Source organism: Phaenicophaeus curvirostris, chromosome 16 (genome assembly GCF_032191515.1).
Source record: "Phaenicophaeus curvirostris isolate KB17595 chromosome 16, BPBGC_Pcur_1.0, whole genome shotgun sequence".
Lineage (NCBI taxonomy): Eukaryota > Metazoa > Chordata > Aves > Cuculiformes > Cuculidae > Phaenicophaeus > Phaenicophaeus curvirostris.
Genome location: NC_091407.1, coordinates 4022762 through 4046943, shown reverse-complemented (window position 1 = coordinate 4046943; position 24182 = coordinate 4022762). Strand labels below are relative to the sequence as shown.

Genomic DNA, 24182 nt, shown 5'->3' with positions numbered 1-24182 from the left:
AATGTGTGTATCGTTCTCATGAGTTTTTATTGTAAGGGAGGGAATCTCACAGGACAAATGTGTAATGTTGTAAGACCAACAAGGTTGCATGGATACAAGAACACAAACGGGCGGCTTGCACTTTGAGAATACGAATTCTTCCAAAGAACAACCATCTCACTGTGTTTAGAGGGAGCTTAATAGAATGGATTGCTCCAAGCTAGGCCTCCTCAGCCTTCCAAGCTACAAACAATGAAGAATAATATCACAGTTTTATGGAACTTAACATGAGTTACATCCTGGATGGTCTCCACAGAATTGTCCGGCTTTGACTAAAGTCAGAGGAGACGTGAGCACACGAGGCACGGGACTCAGGGGGCTGAGCCTTGAGCACATTGCTTTCATTTACAACCTGTATCAGCATCCCTTGAGCTGGGCTGGTGCTTTTACACTTATTCAGCTGGATGAACTAAGTATTACTGACAAAACACAGCTCATTTTTAATAGCTTTAGCCACCAAGCAGAGGAGATCCTGTGCTCACAGCAGCTCTGTCGTCCCATAGGGGTAGAGAGCAGGGAGCAACTTCATATACCCACTAAAATAGCGGCCTGTGCTGGTATGCAAGTGCCCTAGTTTAATGCCTAAACATGGTCCTCGCTACCCAGGCTGGCAGGGCTGCCAGTTCCTGCTCCAGCCCTGAAGGTGAAGTGTGTGTCACTCAGCAGTGGCTCCTGCAGCAGGCAAGGTCAAACAGCCCCTCGCTTTCGGCTGCACTGCTGAACTTCCCGGTAAGAAGCAGCTGGGCAGGGGGGAGAAAACAGCTTGTTAACAAGAGTGCTGCTACCTGACTTTCTTTGCCATTAACACTAACTATTTCTCCAGGGAGAGCTGGGTCCAGCCCCCCCCTCAAGTCAGAAGGGTAGTTTTTGAGGGGGTGGATGAGCTCTAGTGGGACCCTGTGCCTTTCATAGGAGGGCAAAGCATCTCCAGAAATAGTGTGGCTTTAAGAGTCAAGCTGCATAGGTGGTGGAGACCATGGCTACCCTCTGGGTTGAGGGGCAGGGACATCATAAAACTTTTCTGAGCCCCATCTGATCACTCCATTTAGCTAAAACCTTGTAGCAGATTTGCATCTTACAACTATTTAAGAAAATTAGCAACTGTGAAAGCATCTGGAAAGCCGCACCAACAAAAATTTCAAAGAAAACAAAGCTCAGCCAGGAGGACGAAGCCAGTGCAAGGATCCAAAAGGAAGAGCTGGAAAAGGAGGAAATAATGTTTGTAGGTGTACCAGCTGGAATAATAACTGTCTTGCTTGTTCTTGCAGCTTTCCTTGTTGCTCTTTATGGGCCAAGTTTCAGGAAAGGGAATGGTTTGCCTGCCATCAGCACTTTCTGCATTCGTAACCCATTGCCTCGACTTCACCTGCATCTGCGACAGCTTTGTGCTTGCTTCTCTAGGCAGGCAGCAGTCGAGCAGAAGAGGGGGAAGATGACCTTCCTCCACCATATTCAAGACCAGAGAGGACCCCCCTCCCCAAATGGGTGAGCTTTCTGATGAGCTTTCTGGATTTTATGTTCTAACTCCCATCCTTTGTATTAGACAGCATGGCACTGACGCTGAATGACACGGATCCAAATCACCGAGAGCTCCCTTTCCGGAGCCAGGACACTCCTGGCTTGTAGTCCCTTTTCAGCTGCGGTGGTAGGATGTATCCTGGTGAACATATCAAATCACTTCGGCCAGCCCCAAACAACCACTACAATAAAAGCACACCACTCCTCCTCCAAGAAAAAACAACAAAAAAACCCAAAACCCAACCCCAAACCACGCAAACCCTTACCCAAACTCATTCTGTTGTCTTAATTTTAATATGATAATCAGTGAGGCTAAATCAAGTCTGAAAAAGACTCGGATGGGTTTCCCAATGCTCCTCCATGTGATTGCAATGCAACAATTCCTCTTGCAACTTTAAGGCTTGTCAGGAGGGCCAAACAAGCATCGACATTTCAACCTGACCACCGAAATTGTCGCTATGGCTTGCAGGTACCTCTTTGAAGCCAGCCCAGTGCCCTCCGTGGCTTCAGCCCCCTCCCAAGCACCACGGCGCCTGCCTTGCTGCCCACCCCAGACCCCGCTTCCCCCAGTGACCCAGGCTGCTCTTGTGCATCGTGGCCCCGGCACGCTTCTCTGAAACATGAGTTGGTCCCGCTACATGGCTTGACCTGTATTTACAACCGAGCCAGTGATTTAAATGAGCTTTGTGGCCGGTGCTGGTAGCCTGCTTTGGGGCACCCTGTGTCACCGCCTGCAGAAAGTGCTAGTGCCACTAAAGTAGCTTCATTTTGTGTCAAGGAGCTTCTGCATACTTTCCCCCATGCCTAGTGCCGTGCAAACCCTGGAAATCCTCCCTCTCAACACTCTGTCATAGCATAATTCTATTACAATCCCTGACATTTGACATTTGCTTTAAATTAGACAAGCAATATCTTGCTTGCCGCTCTCAGATAAATAAAAAAAGTGCAAACCCAAATTTTTTGGTGCTCTGTTCTTTGTACTGATTTTCTTTTAAACCTATAAATACCACCCTGTCGCTCTTTCCACATGTGTGGCTTGTAGGTATTACATAAAAGCTGGTATTTCACGTTTGGTGCACACATGTTTAATAGACTTGTAGACTGTAGGAGGGTGCCACGCTGAAGAAAAGACGCACTTGTGTGGCGCTTACAGATCTTTGCACGCTGGTAAAGACTTACACAGCACAAGGCATTTTTAGATCAAACAATACAGAAGGAGAAAATGTGTTGTAAGCAGACAGACAGCCCAATTATAAAGTTGTTTGCAGAATCTGTTCGAATTTTATTTATGTTCCCCGGTCTTCGGTCTCTTCTGGGATCTTGCATATTTTGCGTGATTATCAAATATTTGCAATGATCCATATAAACAGTCTAATGTTAAAAGCTACTCCAAGTGTAACTCGACCCAAAGGAAAGATGCTTATCAGAGCTCCACAATGACAGATATAAAAAAGATGCTGATGCCGTGTGTTACTCACAAAATGAAGGAAATAGAAGAAAAATCAAAACTGCATAGATTTTTTTTTAACCAATAGATAACGCATGATTTCTCTCTCTGTTGGCTTTCGTAGTGGAATACCACTTGAAAGAGCTACAAATAGCCAGCACTTCTGTTCCTAGACACATTGACCATGGAGGAAGTAGAGTAAACGTGCAGCAAGCTGACGCTGTCAGAATCTATTTCTCTGTTGGGTAATTATTATTATTTTTTTTTTATTACTATGACACCACAGACTGTAAGAATTGTTTCTTCAACCCTAGCAAATAACACGTGCAGGTGAGACTTTTTTTTTTTAACTGAAGTGATTGGTTTTTATGTCTGTGATGTTAACTCCTGTGTAAGGAAGTGATGGCAAGCACCAGCACCACCTGCCCTGCTCTGCCTCCCACTTGTCTGTGCCCAGGGGTCTGCTGCACTGTGGCACTTGGGTCATTTTTTTTTTTATCTCAGGAGGCATCAGAGAAGGCTACACACTAGCTCAGAGTTTTTGTGGGTTTTTTTTTTTTAAAAAAAAGAAGCATTCCTCTTCTTAAAGTGCTTCCAAATCTTTTACATCTCTTTTCCTTTCCTCTCTTTTCAACCCCCCCTCCCCCGTGGTCCCGGAGACCACCCTGTAAGCCTACATGACATCACGAGAGAGAATTAAACGTACTTGAAAGGCCACTTCTGCTCTGGTGGGAACTTCTATGCAATTGCAAAGTGCCCATTAAAGCACAGGTTGTTTCCTAGAAGCATGTCCGAGCCAGTAGCGTGCAAACCCCTCCAGGGCTTCTAGAAAGCATTCGCTTTTGAAATGCTGAAGGAAATTCAGAGATGAAAGGGTAAGTCTCCCTGGCTGTGCATTTACAGTCTATTGTCTTCCATGAGGGATAGTATCACTCCTCAGTTGTGTTATTGCAGTTAATCCACTTAAACGCTATTGGATTTTCAGATGAGCTGAATTCTTTGCATCTGCTATTAAGATGCTTTGTTTCGAGGAGAAAGGGCTGTTATTTAAATCACAATGAGTTCAGGGAGATGTCGGGGTGCAGCAGGCACCTTGTGCCAATCTGCGACTGGGAAAAAGAGGGATTGGGGAGGGGGGGGGAAGAGAGATTCTCTCCGGGGAGGGGGGTGATGCGAAAGGAGGAGGGATGCGAAAGGAGGGGGGATGCGAAAGGAGGGGGGATGCGAAAGGAGGGAGAGGGGGTGCCCTGGTGCTCGGGGTGGGGGGTGTGTGTCTGCGGCGAACCCCGCTGCGGGGAGCCCCCCGCCTGCCGCAGCCGCTGCCGCAGGGCAACCGCTTCTCGCTGGTTTATTTTCGGGAGGTGCCCTTCTATGTCTTAAAGGTGGTGGTGAGGGGGGAGCTTGTCTCCTTTGCAACCAAGGCTTCGCTGAACCACAGCCAAAAAAAAAAAATAATAAAAAAAAAATAAAAAAAATCCACTGCCACCCTGCCCCTCCCCTTCTGCAAAAGGCACCCCCCTCCCCGCCGGATAAATAATAACAGCGATTAAAAAACCAAACAAACAAACAAACAAACAAAACGCAAAGCATCCAGCCCCTCCGTGGCGATGGCGAGCTCCTGCACCTTATATAAAAGGCAGGGGCTCAAGGTGGATCCCGTAAGGTTCCGCGGCGGCTGTGGCGCAGCAGCAGCTCCCCCGCCCCAGTGCCGCAGAGAGCCCAGCCCGAGCCCTCCGGTGTGTTTTTTTTTTTTTTTCCCTGTTTTTTCTTTTCTCCGTTTTTTTTTTCCCTGTTTTTTTTCCCTTGCTTTTTTTCCCCCTTTTTTTCCCCTCTTTTTTTTTCCCCTTTTTCTTTTCCTCTTTTTTTTTCCTCTTTTTTTTCCCCTCTTTTTTTTCCCCTCTTTTTTTTCCCCTCTTTTTTCCTTTTTTTTTTTTTCTTTTTTCCTTTTTTTTTTTCTTTTTTCCTCTTTTTTCCTCGCCCCCTCCCCTTTTTTCTCAGGAGTGGGCACACCCCCCTCTCGCAGCCGGCCCCGCAGCTGCCAGCAGCCCCCACGACTTGTTGTTTGCGGGTCTGGGAGTCGCGGGAGGAGGGCCGGGGGAGGCGCATGGCAGGGAGGGGAGCGCTATATGCTGCTCCTCGCCGGATCCACGCTCCACACCGGCCACCGCTTCGGAGCCCGCTTGGGAATCCTCCCTCCGCTGGGACTTGCAGTTCGTCTCCGCTCCCCTTGGGATTTAAACCTTCTTGCATACATATATTTTTTTTTTTCCTCTTTCCCCTCTCTCTCTTTTTTTTTTTATTTTTTAATTTTTTATTTTTCTCCCGTGCAAAGTGGAGAAGGAGCAGCGATCCTGCAATATTTATCCCTGCTGTTATTCCTAATTAACCCTTATTTTTAACCTCACCGCAGCCGCGGAGGGCAGCGGGGACCATTCCCAGCCAGCGAAACGTTTCCATCCCTATCAATAAAGATTATTATTATTTTTTTTTTTATTTTTTTTTTTTTGGTTTCCCGTGCCCCCTCCCCTCCCGAGGAAGGGGCCGGGGGGGGCTCCTCCGCCAGCGCCGGCGGGGGGAGGCGGGACCCAGCGCCGCCCGCGCCGGGGGGGGGGCAGCGGCCCCAGACAGGTGATGGGCGTTTCGGCTGCGCTCCGGATCGACTCCTTGGGTTTCACTTCGGTCTGATCTAAGCAAATATGCAGAAGTACCGGCTGGTCTAGTCCCGAGAGCCAAAAGAGGAGCGAGAGCAGCCGAGGCGGCGGAGGGGGGGGAAGCGAAGAGAGCGGCCGCGCTCCCGCTCGCCGGAGGGGACCGTACAAACCAGCGGCGGCGGCGGCGCCGTCCCCCCCGAACCGACGCCGCCCCGAAGGCGGCCCCCGACCCACCCTGGATGCCGAGGACCCCCGAGCCGCCCCGCTGCCTCTCCCCCGAGGGATGGTTGTGAAGCCCCGCGCGGCGGGAGCCGGCCTGCAGCTCCTCTCCAGCAGCGTTGCCTTCCCCGCGGGGCTTGAGCGCACGAGACCGCGATGAGGACCTGGGCTTGCGTGTTGCTGATAGGTTTTGGCTACCTGTCCTTTACCTTCTCCGAGGTAGGTGGCTGGCGGCGGAGCGGGGTGGGGGGCGGTTACCGTCGTTCTGGGTCCGCGGGGGCCGGCGGGGGGTACGGGCTGACCCCGCGGGGCTCCGCGGGGCCGAGGCGCCGTTTCACGCCCTCGCAGCGCGGACCGTTCCGCTCGGGGGCTGCCCCGTGTAGGGCTACCGCGCGTCTATCGCGCCCCGCGGGCACCGTTAGCGCCTCGGGGCTGGAGCTGGGGGTTTAAACCCTCCCGGAGCGCCCCCCCCCCCCCCCCCCCCCCGCTACAGGTGGCCCCGCCGCTCCCAACTTTTCCCGGGAGCGGGGTCGGCGCGGAGCCGAGGGACGCGGAACCTTGGGACGCGGTCGCGCTCCCCCCCCGGCCCGGCGGAGCCGCGCACCCCGCGCCCCCCTTGGGCCGCTCGCCTGGCCCCGGGTGGGTCTCCAGCCGCGGGGCGCAGGCGGAGCGGGGGCGGGGGGCGCGTGGATTTCTTGTTTTTCCTCCCCTCTCCCCGGCCCCGTCATGCGAAGACGCGCCCGGCAACCTCCCCGTAAGGCCCCGCGGCGCCGCGCGGGCGTGGGAAGCGCGGGGCTGCGCGGTGACCCGCGGTGTGTGTGTGTGTGTGTGTGTGTCTCTTTGAAGGAGGCCGAGATCCCGCAGGAGCTGATCGAGCGGCTGGCGCACAGCGAGATCCACAGCATCCGCGACTTGCAGCGCCTCCTGGAGATTGACTCCGTAGGTAAATTAGTCCCGTCCTCCTTCCTTCCCCCGGGGGGAGGCTCCGCGGGCGCCCCGCACGCCGCTCGGGGCCCAGACCCGCGCGGGGAGGCGCCCCCAGGCCCCCCTGGACATTTCCAGGCCCCCCCTTCATTTCCAAGGGAGGCGGCGGCCCAGGGGCCGATGGGGAATTAAAACTTAGGGGGGTTCAGGGTGGAGAGGGAGCTGGGGACCCCCCACACCTCTCAGTCTCTCAGCGGAGAAGAATTTCCACAAGGTTTGTTGCTGGTCTTGTATCGCTCTGTTATCTTTAAACTACTGTCCTGGAGGTATTTAAAATATTTGAAACAATATTTATGAATGAAGTCATGTCTCTTCGAGCACTGGGCTTTATTAAAAGGAAAATAAACCGTCCGCACTGATTTTAAACAGGAACCTGCGCGTGAAGCTTGCCCTGAAAAAATACGCTTTTTTTTTCCTCAGTGCAGGGCTATTTTCTGCATCATTAGGCATGCAAATGGGTGTAGTGAGAACGTGCAGTTCAAACAGATCGTTGCAGCAGTAAATCAGATCTAGAAGCCCTGTATTGCTGTGTTTCTTATCATTTGGTTTCACTTGATGCACTTTGTGCCTGGTGGTTTCTCCCCTTAGTTGAAAGAGAATAAACCCGGCACCTTTGATGTGCCCAAGGGAAACCTGCATCTTTCTGAAGAGCAAACATGGAGAAAAATGAATGAGTTCTTGCTTGCGTTGGTACTGGGCCATCTCCTTTTAAACCATATGCTGTGTATTTTTGTAAAGTCTGTGCCAGGTTCAATCCCCTTCATTCAGTGTTGCAGGATCCTTCTAGAGTTTAACTCGCTGCTTTTTGTGTAGTGTTGTATTAATGAGCAGGAATGCACTAGGAATGTGTTTTACAGGCATAGCTTTCAGTTTTCCTCTGAATAGGGAGCAAATGGTTTCCCATTACACTGAAAATGTGAATATTTCTCTCTTGCACAATACTTCACCAGAGAGGTTAATTGCTAATAGCCAGATTTGTTGGCTTCAGTGTAATATTTTTGGAGAGAGTGCTTCATCGTTATTGCTCATCACCGTGGTTAAAGAAGCTTTCACAACAGGGAAAGGGTATGCAATCCGTATTTCCTCACTGAAGGCTGTTTTGGACCAGACAAGTGCACTGCTGCTCAAATCCTTTTCCCAGTGAACTCTGTGGAAGGCTTGGCTGCTGTTGCAGTAGGGCTGGATCTGAACACTAGCATTATAAAATACTGCATGTTTCTTCTGTGTTTGAGTCAGTATTCTGTAGCTACCAGAATGCGTTATTTTTTTTCAAGTAGCCCAGTGTAACAAGCACTTGCTTCATTTTTAAATACCGTTTACCAGGAGAGCAAAAGTTCACTCGGCTCCATTGCAAGAGAATCGAGCAGACAAGTGGAGCAGCGGCAGGAGCTGAATAAATTAGTAGATGTAGCAGAGGAGAGAAATTTATTTCAGAAAATAATTACTGAACTCAAATATTAACCAGAGCATTTGTGATCAGAAATTGAAGAGATCAGTCACAGGTTTGCCATTTCATTTTGTTGTTGTCATGCAATTTGTCAGTTTAGAAACCCTTTGAGAAACAAGGCACATACATCTTCTACTATTTCAGCATGAAACAGCGATGCCTTAAGACATGATCTCAGTATTAAAAATCAAAACAATAAATTGGGCCTTTCACCCTGTTCTTGCTTGTGTGCTCGTTTTCTGCGCTACACAGGCAGAATTGGAAATTCATAGACAGTAACCAATCTTTACTACCCACATTCATATTTTCTGGGCACAGTCCTGCAGGTTGCAGTGTGATGAGTAATTCTTTTTAAGGGTGTATCAGAATGATTAATCGAACATTGAAATTTCTGTGTTTTATTCAGTAAACAGGATCGGGCCTGTTTACTATATTTAGTGTTAGCTTGGATTAGCGAATCAAATGTTTTCTAGTTGTCACTGGTAGGATGATATTTCAGAAATGTATTTCCTTAGGGCTGCAGTTGCATGTAGGGAAGGTCTAGTTCAGTGAGGGCTTGTACAGTAGATGTGTTTATCTTCTGTAGCATGTAGTGATTTTAAACTGAGGATCAGAATAAAAACACTCCAGTGATTCTTTTCGCCTTCATTTTAGTGCATGGTATTGCCAGTCCTTCTGCATCTGAGTAGCCCTGTTTAAACTCAGTGGGTGGACTTGAGAATTAAGAATGATCTTGTAGGGGAAGAGTTTGCAGGATCAGGCATGCTTGCAGAAAATATCTGATATTCCTGAGTAACAAGGCAGAATCTGTGGAAAACGCAGGAAGAACAGTCATTTTTCTCTCCTGCAATGCAAAGCATGCATTTTTTAATTGGAAAAGTAAGTTTTGCAAGTCAGAGTGGGCAGGTTTTTCTTCTATTCTGACAGATTTGGTCTCTATATTGTAGCGCAGAGATGACTGATAACCCCCTTCATAAAATTAGAAACCACACCCCCAGACCATCTGGCATATTACTTAAAGAAAAACACTACCCAACATGGAGCGTATCATTGTATTCAAAAAAGAAAATCCAGGCCAGTTTGTCAGCCCAGTGCTGCCTGTCCAGTTCAAAGAGAAATCCCTGTAAAGGCCATGTGAAAATCCTCAGTTAATGTCATAAAACAGGGGCTGATCTGTGGTGATTGGGATCCGTAGTCAGCTCTGGCGTGATGGAGAGCAGAGTCTGACCCTGTTTAAAACAGAAAGCGTGCACGATCCCAGGAAGTCGGCAGCTGTAGCGTGCAGAGTACAGTTTTACTACTAACAGACTAAATCACCGAAACGGGGGCACTTCCTATGTTCCGCCTGTGCAGTTCTCTTTGGCTTAGCAGTGTGGTTTTTCTCCTCGTGCTTCACCTCTTCCATCTGTCCTGTGGGAGGTAGAGTTCATTTCATCACCTATTATGTTTGCCTCCCGCTGGGAACAGATTTTTCCCCCAGCCATCACCCTGCGTGGGGAAACACAGGGCTGAGTGTGCTTCTTTGCATGGTTTAAGGGCATCAACCACCGGGTCACCTTAGGCCATGTGAATTTAACAGCCTGTGATTAAGAACTAGCAGAGCAGCTTTTGTTAAGTGGAGAAATGTTCTAAATTAACAGTGTACTTTCATGGAAAAGTGTATTCAGATTGCTGCAGAGCTCAGTCTGTTGGAAAATCTTCTGTTGACTTTGTGGCTTTTGACGTGGTGCTCAAATTAAGGATGTTACAATGCAGTGTGTTAGCTTTCCTTGCACCTCTTCAACGTTAGGAGAGGCGGGTATTTGCCATGTGTATCCTGTGTTTTCCCTTAAACAGACAGAGGGAATACTCCTCCTCCTTTGCAGTTGGTTGATCGCATCGAGGTGAAGGGGAAAAAACCAAAACAGGATCTTGCAGGCTGCTACTTATATTTCCTTTAACAGATCAAAGTTGAAAACTTAATGACATCTCTCTGCATTTGGATGTCAGAAGGGCATATTCTGCATCAGCCAGAAAGAAGATCAGACGAACAGGTTGACGTTGCCTTGGGCTTTCTGGCTCTAGGACTGATATGTAAGACAGACCATTTCACTTTTTTGTACCTTGCACTGAATTCCTGAAACAGAAAGATAATGAGAATCTCCTCTAAGCTGGTGCTGGTGGTACTCGAAAGTCTTGGACCTGTGCTTCTGGGATGTGCATCAAAGTGACGTCTAGAAGGGTTTGTGTGAAGACTGCATTTATTAGGGATTGTACCTCACGTAAAATAGTTGGGAAAGGAAATGGCAAAGCAAAAATATAAATTGATAAATAGAAAATAACAGTAATCTTAGGATGCTTTCCACATGCTTATTTAGGGAGAAGTGTAATCATGTATTGGCAGAATGTCACAGGAACTCTGTGATTTATACTCCATGACCCAGTGGAAAAATGCCAATCTGACAAAAAGAACAATTTCAGCTGCACTAATGGATTGACCAAGGCTAATTGCAAGAAGTTTTCTACCCATCATTGATATGTTGTCAGTACAGAAAAGATTAGAGAGAAATTTTTTGATCAGCTGCCATGAAAACATTTTTTTATTATTAAAACGTTAAAAGAGAGCTGTATTCATCTGGCTTTCTGCAGCATCCTCCGTCTTCCCTTAGTGACAAGCCATGTTCAATTTCTAAACTAAGAACCGCTAGTTTCTAAGCTTTCTGCTGTAAGTCTTATTTTGTGAGGTGCTAAGCACCCATAAACTCCCATTTTTTTTTTTGCTAAGAGCTGAAACACCTTATACAGCTACTTCATGCTACTAAGCCGGTACGTTTAGTGGAAAAAAATGGTGCAAATCAGCTATCGAACTTCTTTAAAGTCAACTAGAGAGTGCTGTTTGTAATTACTGTAGCATCATTGTTTCAATGAAGTAAAAGAAAGTCTTCTGGCCACACATCCAGAGTCAAGTCTGGGTTTCTGATTCCTCAGTCCTGCTCAGGCAGGATTTCCATTGGCTTAGACTGCTTGAAGTGCAGTGATTTTCCCATTGACTTCACTGGGAAATGAAATTCCTTCCAAATGCCTGTGGGGATCAGAGGGACGCCAGGTCCCTTTAGCATTATAGTGTCTTCTGGCATCAGCCACGTGCTCCATAATTCTGTTTATTAAAGAAATAAAGAAAGGCCCTGTGCTGATAGAAGTAATACAGTTTGTGTTGCGTAATGCGTCAAGGTTTGACTAGAACTTGTTTTGCAGTCTGCTATGCTAGCTGTGTAGATCTTTTATTTTATTTTTTTTTTAAGCCCCACAACAAGACATGAACTTACGAAATGATAATACATGCCGAAGATATGTAGCGAGACAGGGAGGTACTGTATGAGCCAGAGGCCTTCTTCACCTTAGAAATCATCTTATAAGCAACACATGCTCCTCGACATGTCATTTTGCTTTATAAACATGATGATGGAATATGGCTAATTGCAGCTGAGTTGAGCAGTTATATATAAGCACATGGCTTAACATATTGGTTAGCCGATCATACTATTCCTTTAGTCTTACCGATTTCTTTAAACAAGACAGCAAGAAATCAGTGACGTTGAAAGGGAGCTATGCCAGCGTGTTGAGTGTAGGATTAGGACCTGTGGCTCAGGCCTGTTGGCATCGTTAATGGTTTCTCTTTTCAGCAAGATGTCTGTGCCCACCAAGCAGTTCGGATTAGAGGCATTAGTTCTGTATTTAATCTTTTTTAAACACTGTTTGTATGAGGACAGAGGTGCTTCTTGCTCTGAGCCTGGCTGGGACCTGACTCCGAGCAGAATTCATGCTGTTTCTTTTGAGTATCACTTCATTGCCTCAAGTTGAGGGAAAGGTTGTGACAATTCACAGCTGCCAAAAAGGAGGTCGGTATTAAGGGGTTGGATGGCTGAGCGTTAGGAAGCGGAAAAGGGCTGGAGAAACATCAGAACACATCCTCATTTTGCATCGCACCATTTGGAGTCAGGTGGATGGCCTTGTGCCATCGGGATATGGGAGACCTGGCTTTGCTCCCCAGCTGAGTTGCAAACTTCCTGTGGGGGCTCAGTCAAGCCATTTTATTTACTCCACTGATGAGTTTTCTGGAGTATGGAGTACAATAAAAGAAGAAATGAAATCTATTAGTCATTGTTGTGTGACATTGCAGGACTGGGACTGCAAATGAGGCCCACTGTCGGCTAATTAGTTATGCTGCAAAATTTCTTATGGAAATCAACAAGCAATTGTTGCGCCAATTTATTTGGGTAAATTGAGAGCGTGGATTGCACACTGACTTCCTTCAAACAACGATCTGCTCTGCTGATGAGGAAAATGGGCAGAACCAGTGGGTGATCCTGGCATTACACCTTGGACCTCCCCTTTCAACTTCTCTTATCTACCAATGATAATGTTTTCCAAGGAGTGAAGATAGACTTTGAGACACAGAGCTCTTTCTAGGGTGCTGAAGATACCAGTCTTAATGTCTTACCAGGCTCTGCAGGTGATTTCACCAGCTGGGTGGTCTTTAGGGCAGGATTTCTTGGAGACAGGAGAAAAGGAGTTGGTTGGTTTATAGAGCAAACCCTTCTGATGTGCGTTACTAGGAAAGCTGAGAATAAAACAAGTTCCAGAGTCACAGTCAACTGTGCATACAAAACAAACTGGAAGCTGGGAGCATGACAGTGCATAAGACAGAGGAGTGTAGGATCTTGGTAGCACATAGAGAGGGTAATTGAATCCTGTGTAATAACAATTTACATTTTTTTAGTGCACATCACTGTTTTCTTTGGAGCCAGCATTGAAACCTTGAAACTCTCCAGTGACGTTATGGAGGGCACTCCAAGCAGCGCAGAGCTAAACATCATAGTTTTGGTGTACTGGAATCTGTAGGCAGCCCTCAGTTTGCTTACCTCTTCTTGATCTCCTGTTTGCAGATTATGCTTGTCGTTTTCAGAACCCCACGGCATGGGACACGACCTGGACTGCTTCACTTAACAAAACTAAATAGTTGGAGCAGTTATTTTGTTGTTTTTTATGATAAATGAAATGCCAAGTTTTCCATCTTTCCTTTTTCTCATGGCCCTTTAACCCATGTGGTAGACTTATTTAGGGAACAAGACAAGCCTGGATGGCGTCCCAGAGTTTTCAGTAGCTTCAGATGCCCCTCCAAAAGTTAGTATACTTCACAGGGGATTTGTTCTGCAACAGAGAGGCTAAAAGGAAACCCATGCTAGTTACTTTTTGCTTTTGATTCTGTCCTAGCACTGCCCTGAAAACCAAGCAAGAAAAAAATTTACAGAGGCTGCATTGTTGCTGTTGGGTGTGTAATACCATATTTTCTACTGTAGCCTCGTGCCAGAACTTCAAAAAACTTTTTGTAAGAAACATGTCACGTGAAGTATTGTTGTCCTTATTTCTACACCTTTTCAGTAAGAAAAGCTTCATTATACTTTTCACATAAAAATACAGCTGTTTAGATTAGATGTCATTCTGTGTTACAGTGTGTGTACTGTTTTTGGGGACTTTCAGTAAAATAGGTGTTAGAATTAAATTGTGCATGCTTATATGTGATATTGAATGTCTCTGTCTTCCCTGCCTCATGTCCTTGCAATTACATTGACAGGAGTTAAATTAGACTAATTGCAGCAAGATTTGGTCTTGTGCACGTATACAGTGCAGATTTATATGTGTGGAATAGCACTGCAGCAACGTCGATGCGAGTTACATAGCTGAGGTTTAATATTTTATTTCCTCTTTTAGGGTATGATGATGTTTCGGAAACAAACTTGAGATCTTATAGTGTTCATTCTGCTAAACATGCGCAAGAGAATCGTCCTGTGCCCATTCGCAGAAAAAGAAGCATTGGTAAGAAACGAGCTATTTGTACTTTGTAAATAACAGAGGGGGTGCGTTTGGTCAGCCAAGCAGGACATTTCACTGGAAAAATGTGACACAAAGGAAAAAGGCCATTTCTAGTTTCTGCCTTTCTTTTTTTTTTTGCACAAAACAAGTGTTTGCCTGAGAAGCTGTCTTCTGGAGGATGTCCATAGGAGACAGACATGCACAAATTCTTTACATTCACTTTCTTGTTGCAGCACGTTAGAAAGCTAGACCTTGGTTAGAAAATGCTGTGATATTCAATGTATAATTCATAGTGTGGGGAACAACTACAGCAGTGTGCTTTGAAAAATATAAACAGTTGGTAGAGTTTTCAGTACAGAAGCTCCACAAAAGGAAACAGCTTGACTCTTAATTTAAAGAAAAATGTGGTTTATAAAAAGAATTAAAAGCCATTGATGGAAATGCTGGGACATTGATTTCTGTCATTGCGTAGGGCACCAATCATGTTTCCAGGGTATCTTTTTCTTATTAAACAGCAAAGGTGGTGGTCTAACAAAACTCATACATAAATTTAGAGATATGTTTATGAGTTTTAGAATAGGGTTTGTATGCATTGCTAATTAACGTGGTTAGGTCTGAGTGTTTCACCATTCCATTTGACTGTGGAAAACATCCACGATCTTATCTATTGTAGGTAATTCAGAGTCAATATATTTGTACTTTAAGCTGTGGTGGCACACAGTAGATAGCACAGCATGCTGTCAGCATGGATTTGCAGTGAGAATTGGCAAGTGCACTCGTCACATTGAATGCCTCTAGAGAACAGCGGTTCTGCAACAGTCTGCTACACTTGGCACCGTACGCTGCAAGGTGTTGAATGCCTCCCCATAAAAGTCAGTGGGAATTGGATATGCTTAATAACTTCTAGGAGTTGCCAGCTGTCCTGAAGTATTGCATCTGTTGATTTTCATGAGTTCATGGCATTGGGGATTGAGAAGAATTTTCACTCTATTTACCCAACTGAAATGCATCTCTTTCAATACTAAGCTTAGATTTTCATGTAACAGGCCCAGGGCAGGCCTGAACTTCTTGTACTTCGGAAGTAACTGAAGAAGTACAGGCAGTATTCCAGTTCCCTGACACATCTAACCCAAAGCTATCACAGTTCCGTTGTATGGCAAAAAAATACAAGCTGTCTTCGGAGAATTTACGATCAAACAAGTTGTCTCTGCAATTGATGTTGTTTTCTGGACTGTCTGAATTACCACCTTGACTTCTTAGGCAGTCCCTGGGTTGAGGAGGATACGTGTTCTGAATTTTTATGGCAGCATCATGGAGCAGTACAGAGCTACTCTTTATGATTCTCGTGTGGCTGAAGCTGTTGCCTACAAGCTCACCATACCTGAGCGCAGCAGAATATTGGCTTATTTGCAGGTCTTGTGGTCATGCTACTATTGTAGTTTTGCTTCATTCAAGAAATCACAGATTAAATAAAACCCACTGTGTACAAAGCTTTGATAACTTCATTCAGAAAAAAAGGCAGTTGCCTTTTGGGATGGCAGATGGACCAGACTCCATGGTGTGGAGATGCTAAGGTTTTGGAAATGGAAACCCACGACACAAAAGTTTCAAGCTGGTGCAGGTTGTTTCCCAGCTCAGCCAACTTGGGTGTGATATAAATATCTTCAGTGCAACTTCTTTGGTGATGTTTGCCAGGTGTTGCATGTTTGTATGATAATACATGTCCAATGATGACCCCAGTATTGTAAAATAATAATTCCTGTTACACAGTTGCTATGAGGCTGTGTTGGAGGATCATCTAATCTGGAGAAGCCCCTGGCTTGCTGTCGCTTCTGAAGAGCTGGGATTGTCTTATCTAATGGCATGTGCTCTGAGCTATGCTGGGGGCCAGGCCATTGTAAACTCGCATTTTAGGACCGGCCTTCTGGGTGAGAGTCAAGCTTCTTTCTAAGGTAGCAAACACAGTTAAGTGATAGAGTACTCAGCATTGACTTGTCCGTGAGCAGTGGGAACTGAGAATGTCATCGCATCCTGCCAGCTAAGGGTGCCACTCATAAATTGGTGGTGTAAGGTATCTGGGTGCTCTGAGGTAAGAGCAGCTGCTCACCTGGAGGTGTGAATTTCTTGTGTTCGCAGAGGAAGCCATCCCTGCTGTTTGCAAAACACGGACGGTTATATACGAGATACCTCGGAGTCAGATAGATCCCACCTCTGCCAACTTCCTGATATGGCCACCCTGCGTGGAGGTGAAACGTTGCACTGGCTGTTGCAACACCAGCAGCGTGAAGTGCCAGCCATCGCGGATACATCACAGAAGTGTCAAGGTGAGTAAATGGTGGCTACAGAATCCCCAGAGAGTGCTCTTAGGTCTCAAAACTCCAGGTATTCTTCTGGCTGTTCTGTGCGACCTGGATCTTTCTTATCATCCTCACAGCCACAGGACCGGATACAATCCTCCTCTCCATTTTGAGTGAGCAGATGGCCTTTTCAAATTAGATGATTACTGGGAACTCTTGGGTTTGGATTTGATTTTCACAGGATTCCCTTTGGGTTTTTCATCTTTTGTAACCAAAATAAAGTTGATCGTGTCTTTCCCATGATCTCGCACAGTACAAATATTAAAGTTAAGAAGATAAAATGACTCAAGGGGCATTGGACTTAAAAAAATAAATCACAGTATGGAATGCTGTTTTCTTAATTAAATATTATGCAGCTTAAGTGGAGCTTTTATATTTGACAACATAACACTTTTGATCTGAAAAAATGTGTTTCAAATTATCTTACCCTAGGGATAGGAGACTGTACGGCTTCATGCTGTATTTACTCATTAGATGAAATCCCTGTTGCAGTTTTCCAGTAAATATTATGCGAAATATTTCTTAAGTTCATTCAGCTTCACTATGTTCTAATTTTTATCAGTATTTAAACAAGTAATGTTGATTTACATCTGTGTGTAGGAGATTAGACTTACACTTAGCATTTATATTGTTAAGTCTCCAAGTTCTAGTTGCCTTGAGTATTTTAAGAGCAGAGTTTAAAAAAAACTAACCACAATCTTTAACATTAAATTGCTCAGCACATCATACTGATCACTAATCTTGCAATGGATTTCTTATTGAGAAAGGTGGTGTTAACCCATGTAGCGCTGTACATTTTAAACACAAAATATGGCATCTAAGCCAGTTCATTGATTTTCATACACACAGGCACGGATCTGAGCAGGACTTCTTTTTTCTGTTTCTGAACATCTGAAAAATGTTTTCACACCCAAATAGGCTGGAGAAACATCTGAACAGATTTCCTCAGTCTTTCAAAAAAATAATTATACTTTACAATTGCTTGCTGTCCTTCCTCTGGGGGATATGCTTTGCAGAAACAATTAAAAATGAGGGAAAAAATGGGATCAGTAGTTGTTTGATGGCTGAGAACAAACTGTGGAAGTTGAGGCACTGCAATTTGCAGCCATTCAAGGTAAGAGCTAAACAGCAAAGCACCTCAGGGTTATAGTACCTAGTGCTGTTCCCTTTGGGTTTTATACAGTTTCCAGTTCATTTTGTGTAGCAACAAGTACATAAAAAGCAGCTGGAGATGCCCAAGGAAAGAGCTGAGCCCTGTATTGTGAACTTGCTGTTGGTACTTGTGGCATTGCAACCTGTGCTTGTTTCTGACCCCTGCAGTGATGGGTAAGATTATAGACAGAGAGCGAGAGAGGTTTGGCTGTCAAAGTCCCCTGCTGCTGGGAACACTGAGGGTTCCCTAGGAGCTGCAAACTCCACAACTGGCAGCTGCTTTGCAGTGTCATTGCTGGGGCTGCTTCTCCAGTGCACCAGCAGAGTAAAGAAACCTTAGTTTCTCATTCAGTCCGCTGATGCTGTTTTAGCGCTTTTAGATTTGCATTCATTTTAGTAGGGCACAGGCTAAAAGTAGGCTCAGCTGAGCAGCTGCTTTTTGTGGCTGTGTAAATATCTTGCCACCAGCAATATCAATATGCGTCAGCCAGCTTTGGAGAACTTCTTTTTTTTTTTTTCCCGAGCTCCAAGACTGCTCCAAACAGTCATTAAGTAGAAGGGGAAAAAAAGGACAAGAGGTCAAGCAGGAACAGGATGTTCATTGTAAAGGTTGTAGGCTGACCCCACTGTCACACCAGAAACCTCTGAACAGAATCCATATTTATGCCCTCAAGAGTCAGATCCTCTTGTAGCTTTGATATAATTGATGGTTTTAAGAGCCTTTTGGCAATCCTGCATTCAGAGCTGAATGTCTGCTCATGCCATTAAATGGCTGGTCCAGAGTGAGGGTCGCTGGAGAGGTAGGGGGAGTGGTTTTGGAGAGCGTTCTCAGCTGTTGCTGCAGTGTGGTTGGAAAGCCGTCTTGTGTTTTCCCCTTATGTCAGACTGCATGAAAGGCCTCTTTTGATTAAACATTGAAAAGGCTTTCCCCACTTCCTCTTCATTGACAAGGTAGTGAGATCATAGCTGGCCCATTCACACTAGAAAAATGTTCACCCAGAAAGGTCAGCAAGTGGGTTTGCATCATCCAACAGGCGAAAGCAAAGGGTGTTTTCTTTGTCTTACTGAGGGCCACTGTAGTCAAGGTTAAGAGACAGCCATGGCAGAGTGGGAGGAGCAGCAGAGGTGCTTGTATTGGAGCATTCCATTCCTGGGACAATGATTCAAAGGCTGTAGGATTCAGGGATGTCCTTACTTTGCCTTCACTGAGCCTTGGTCAATGATGTATCCTTAATGGCCTTGTGGAATCGGAGGTGTAAGGAGGCTCCAAGCTAGAGGTGTTCGTGGAACACCTTCCCTGAAAAGCGTCCTTTAAGTTTTCCCCTTTATGTGGTATATTAATAAAATTCCTTACACTGGAACAGAGTAAGCCCATGAGAGTACAGCCTCCTGGTCTTGAAGAGATATCTATTCAGCAAGCTGTATGTGTACAGCACTGCAAAAGTCGGAGTGAAATAGAGGAGCTGGCTGGTAGTTCTCTTTGATAAAAAGCAAAGAATTGCATTTCTCGGCTGGTAGAGTAAAGGTGACAAGTACTGGTGAGTTAGGGGTGTCGGTGTCTGTTATGGATATATTTCCTCCCGTCTGCAAAAGCATTTCAGTAACATCTGCACATTCTGTTGCTTCTGCACGGTGAGATCAAATATTTACCAAGTACCACACCATAATTTATTTGGGGGGTTTCTGAATGGAGTCTTCCCAAGAGGTTTCTCGTAATGTTGAGTGTGATGTTCTTCATATATTTGGTCATGGCAGCAAAACCCAGTTAATATTACAGTGCTAATCCTGCGTTATACTGTTAATCTGAGTATTATAGTTGTTTGCAGCCATGCTCATTTCCAAACTAAGAAACAAAAAGCTGAATCAGTCCATCTATCTCAGCTTTGCCTTATGCTTGGCCTTGAGCCATAGCCATACCAGTTTTAGCCATTTCTGAATAGTCAATGTTGAGCTGATTTGGGGAAATTTTACATCGTACAATCTTACAGTAAATCAATATGAGGGAAAGATGCAGACAAAAGGAGCTGGAAAGGAAGGAATGCAGGAGCAGTTAGTTCTTCAGCTGTCACCTGGGAGTTGTTCAGAGAGGTTTTGAAGAGAGAGGGAAAAAAACGCAGGAATTCAAATGAGCAGAGCTGCCCAGCCTCTGAAGAGGTTAAAAATGCCTCAGAACAGATTTCATGTGTGGTTAAAGTGGCTGTGTGCAATGTTTGTGGGTTTAAGAACATTTTTCTTCGATTACTGTTTCTATCGTTGGGATAAACAGCACTTTGATTTTAGCTATGGCTGAGCTGATTACTGCTAGCTCTTGGTGGGACCTGTGAGCAGGACCAGCTGACAGGTATCAGAGCTCAATTTAAGAGTTGGAGAAATAAGGGAAACACGAATATAGGTGAAGGTAAGAAGGAAAACCAGAGAGAGAGGTGCCCTCAGAGTGCGAGAGGAACCCTGCCATTGCAAGCTGCCTGACAGAAGGCAAGGCTTGGCTGCTCCTGCTTGCAGGGAGAGGACACAGAGACCTCCCCCCATTAGCCATCCTGTGCCCAGAGCTGTGACAGGGCTCCCCCGGGCACAGATAGGGCTGTTCTTTGTGCGCAGAGCTGTGACGGGGCCTCTCTGTACTGCCAGGACAGTGCACCCTGAGCCTCCACCCTAAATAACTGCGCGAGGCTTTTCTGGGGTAGGGGTTTTGCCAAAGGAGTGCCCTGTAAATGTCTTCAGTGGGTATTTTAGGATGGGTGGCTGCCAGGTTCTGAGCTGCCCACGCTGGGGACGCCTGCACAGCTGCCCTGGTGTGCTCTGGAGGGCAGCATGCCAGTCCTGCCCTCCTGGCCCGGGAGCCGCAGCTCCAGCCCTGCAAATCACTCAGTCACTTGCCAAGCCCCCGCAGGGTCCCTGATCCCTCTTCAGCGCTTGTGGTGCCTTTATACCCTGTTGATTTATGTCTGCTTTGCGGACCTGAGAGCTGTGAAGATCATAGTTGCAAGGGGAAGGTAGGTTTTCCCTCCGTTATATCAGCACATGTTTATTTTAATACAGAAGAAATAGATGCCTGCAAAAAGCATCCTTATTCAGTTTTTTTTTGTTTTATTTCCCATCCTGTATTTAACTATTAGCCACATGAGTTTTCCTGTTATGAGGATTTTTCTGCGCTGAGACTTACTTTGCAAGTTCCTGCCCGTGATAAATTTTGTGTTTGTGTTAGACGTTACTCCGTGATTTCATTTCTTCTGGAGAAGCTCTAGAAAAGGTTGCTATGATCTAGAATCCAGATTTTATTAGCCACCACACCATACTGCTAGATAGCAGTAGCGGAGTCTACAGTGATACAAGTATGGTGCCACCTATTAGATCCTGTTTAGCTAAGCTAGTCAGTTATTTCACTCCTTTTCTTAGAGAGTTCTTCTATGGTGATATTTTGTGGGTTTGGAGGATTTGAGGTTGTCATGGTTTTCAGTTCTGCTGGATTAGAGATAAGTAAAAGAAGCGGATGTTGGTTTGTTGAGGGCTGACCATCTCAAAGCATTTGGCAATACTCTTGAGAGTAACTGTGAAATAAACACCTGGGAGAAAAATACAGAGAAGAAAAAAGATGCTAACACTAGGCCAAATCCATCCTATTAGCATAGCTATCCCTGTTTATATCCACTGAAAATCTGACCTGCAATCTCTATCATTTTAGATTGACATCCTGTATAGCAGCAGGTGTTAACAGATGGCACAAGCACAGCAATTCACCTGGTTTGTGCTGCTTCAGTTTGAATATTTGCAGCCTCTTACAAAGCAGCATTCCTTTAGACTCATCTAGCGTGAAGCAGAGCAGTGGAACATGTGCTGGATTGTATTTTAACTGGAATACAGTAAAAACCAGCTTTAAATTGCTGCATAAACTCATTAGGACCCTATTCTTCTTAGTATTTTTTTTTCCTTTTACCATTGTTTAATGCCAAATAGCCACAGGAATCGCATATCTTTTGGTTTGGAAAACCAAGCAAAATAGGCAGACTTCAAAAAAAGCTTGATTACAGTTTATTTTTATTGCATGTAATTTTCAATAAGACTGCTTTATTCTAACAGCTGTAATAAGCATGGCAGATCTGAAAGATGTTTTATGATTGCTCGGTCTCTTTCTTTGATGATGGAGGTGTCTTAATTACTGTTTGTTTTTGTAAATTTTAAGTATTAGTCATCCTTTGATTCCAGATGATTCAGTTGTGCCATGTATTTTCAAATCTTTCCATTAAAAGTCTTGATGGAGTTGGGTTCTGATAGGAGATTTGAAGTATACTCCTTTAACCCATTGTGAAATGGGTGAATTGAATTTTAGTGAAAGCATTCTTGTATGTCACAGCCAGCTCTTTATCTATATGGAGATCTGATTGGAAGGTAGTTTGCAATGTGGACGCTTTAGTTCTTGCATCTGACTCTGCAACTTTTGTTTGCTGAGTAAATGAAAATCATCTTCAGATCCTATTGACACAAGAGGCGGTGACTGAAATATGGATCTGAACTCCTCTCTCCATGAAAGCAATGCCAGAGCTGCCATTGACTTTATTAAGGCCAGAATTTTGCTCTAGCTTCGGTCATTCAGAGGTCCTTGGCGGTTTGTGATGCACAGAGACAGAAGAGCGTTTCTGGGATCTTGGAATGTGATTTTGTTTTCTAACCAGCACTCTTATTCTGTGACACTGTTGTTCCAGTTTTGGGAGGGCTAGGCAATGATTTTTATAATATGAAGGTTGATTTGGAGCAGTAAATCGCCACCAAAGGCACAAGTAAACTATTACCAGGATAGCAGAGTGCAATTGTGGATGCTTTAGTTGGTAGTAACTGGAGCTTTTGGTTGAATCAGACTTTATGGCTTTGTCCTGTAACTTCTGTAGAGACGACCACCCTCTCTTGTCCTTCTGCTCTCTCATCTATCTATCGAGTCTGTGTAGCCTTCTTGTTTGCTGGGACAGTCACCCTGCAGCCCCTTTTGTCAAATGGTAGGTAAATCATTAGTAGGACTGAGAAGCTATGACTTCATTGCAGTGATTTCTGTTTCAGGCAAATGATTATCACCTAATCATGCAGAGTTTAACACAAACGTTGTAAACTAAACATTGGACCCCTTACACTCTCTAGCACTCCCTGTGAACCCACCCTTGCATGGCCCTAACCATCATGCCCATTACTCTCTGCACAAGCTGGTGCCCAGCATCCACAACCCATTTCAGTGCTCTAGCACAGCAGTGTTCCTGCCTCCTGTGCCATTCCTCCTCTCCTGGCTGCTGTCACCAAGTTGGTCAGGAAGTCCTCATGCTCGGTATCCCCCCACCCCAACATCTTTCTCTTCTGCATTGATTTCCTTCAGCTGAGAGCCCCGCATGTACCCAGAGCTTCTCTGGCATGCTTCTTCCTCCAACCTCACGTTACCCTCCAGACTTTCTTTTAAGGATGACAGTGCAGTTGGAAACAGTTGAATGGACTGGAAGGAAATGGTGTAGCTACTCGCTGTCCACAATAAATCCAAAGGCTGGGTCCAGTTTGTGAGCGGTAGTTCCCTCGGACCTATAATAGAGCATGGGGACTTTTGTAAATGAGTCCTAGGTCATTGCAGGAAGTGATAAGGATTGAGGGTGCTGCTTTCTAAGCTGATACTCAGATCTTAGTTCTCTAGAGTTGAGCACTTTATGTTCAGAGGTCTCTGGAGACACCAGTTTGTGAATTATAAAACCTATTGCAAACCAACCTAATGCCCTTAATGTTTGCCTTCATCTTAAGAACAGTGGTCAACATATTCAGAAGATGATGCTAAAAGTAGCAATCTGCAAGAGCAATCACTGATTTGAATCCGTGTAGATGTAATTTATTGTAATGTATGGGGAAACTTCAAACTGAAATGAATGGAAAATTGTTTTGTCTCTTGGAGGAAAATTGTTTCAAACTGCTGAACTTGAATAAACAAATAGTCTGTGCAATAAATAGTTACGTGATGCACAATTAAGATAAAAGATGATTAGTATGCTAACATTTTATATTTGTTTGGCTACATTAAAATAGAGGTACATAGTTACCTGTCTTCAGTTCTGAACTCTTACTATGTTAATGTGTCTCAGTACATACCTCGTCCTATTTTATAGGTGGCAAAAGTGGAATATGTTAGAAAAAAGCCAAAATTAAAAGAAGTTCTGGTGAGATTAGAAGAGCATATGGAATGCACCTGTACATCATCAAATACTAATTCAGATTATAGAGAAGAAGAAACTGGTATGTTTTCCTTTTATTTTTGCCTTAATGCTGTTTTCATATGGACCTTATCCTTTATATTAGTAAAGAATGTAAAGTAAATCTTGCTTCTAGTGAACTCAATAGTGAAGCTTCAAGCTACTTCTCTGTGTGTTGAAGATGCAAAATCAGGGACATTTTGTGTTGGATAAAGAGTTTGTATTTGAAGTTTGAAAGGTATCAGTTCTCATTAGATTAGCCTTTTAAATAAACGTAAATGCCTGATAGTATTCAGGTCTTGCTTA

General features: G+C 44.9%; 1 protein-coding gene across 5 annotated transcripts in view; it reads left to right on the top strand.

Moving 5' to 3' along the window:
* Positions 1 to 5545: 5545 nt before the first annotated feature.
* Positions 5546 to 24182, top strand: part of PDGFA (platelet derived growth factor subunit A) — a 34358-nt gene continuing 15721 nt past the window's right edge. For 3 of the 5 annotated variants that reach the window (XM_069870473.1, XM_069870470.1, XM_069870469.1), the window contains exons 1-5: positions 5548 to 6093; positions 6721 to 6817; positions 14057 to 14161; positions 16295 to 16482; positions 23793 to 23919. In XM_069870473.1, coding sequence (XP_069726574.1) covers positions 6031 to 6093; positions 6721 to 6817; positions 14057 to 14161; positions 16295 to 16482; positions 23793 to 23919 — 580 coding nt within the window. In that variant the 5' untranslated portion in view covers positions 5548 to 6030. Of the gene's footprint in view, positions 6094 to 6720; positions 6818 to 14056; positions 14162 to 16294; positions 16483 to 23792; positions 23920 to 24182 lie in introns of all 5 variants that reach the window. The other 2 variants (XM_069870468.1, XM_069870471.1) reach the window with 2 other exon arrangements.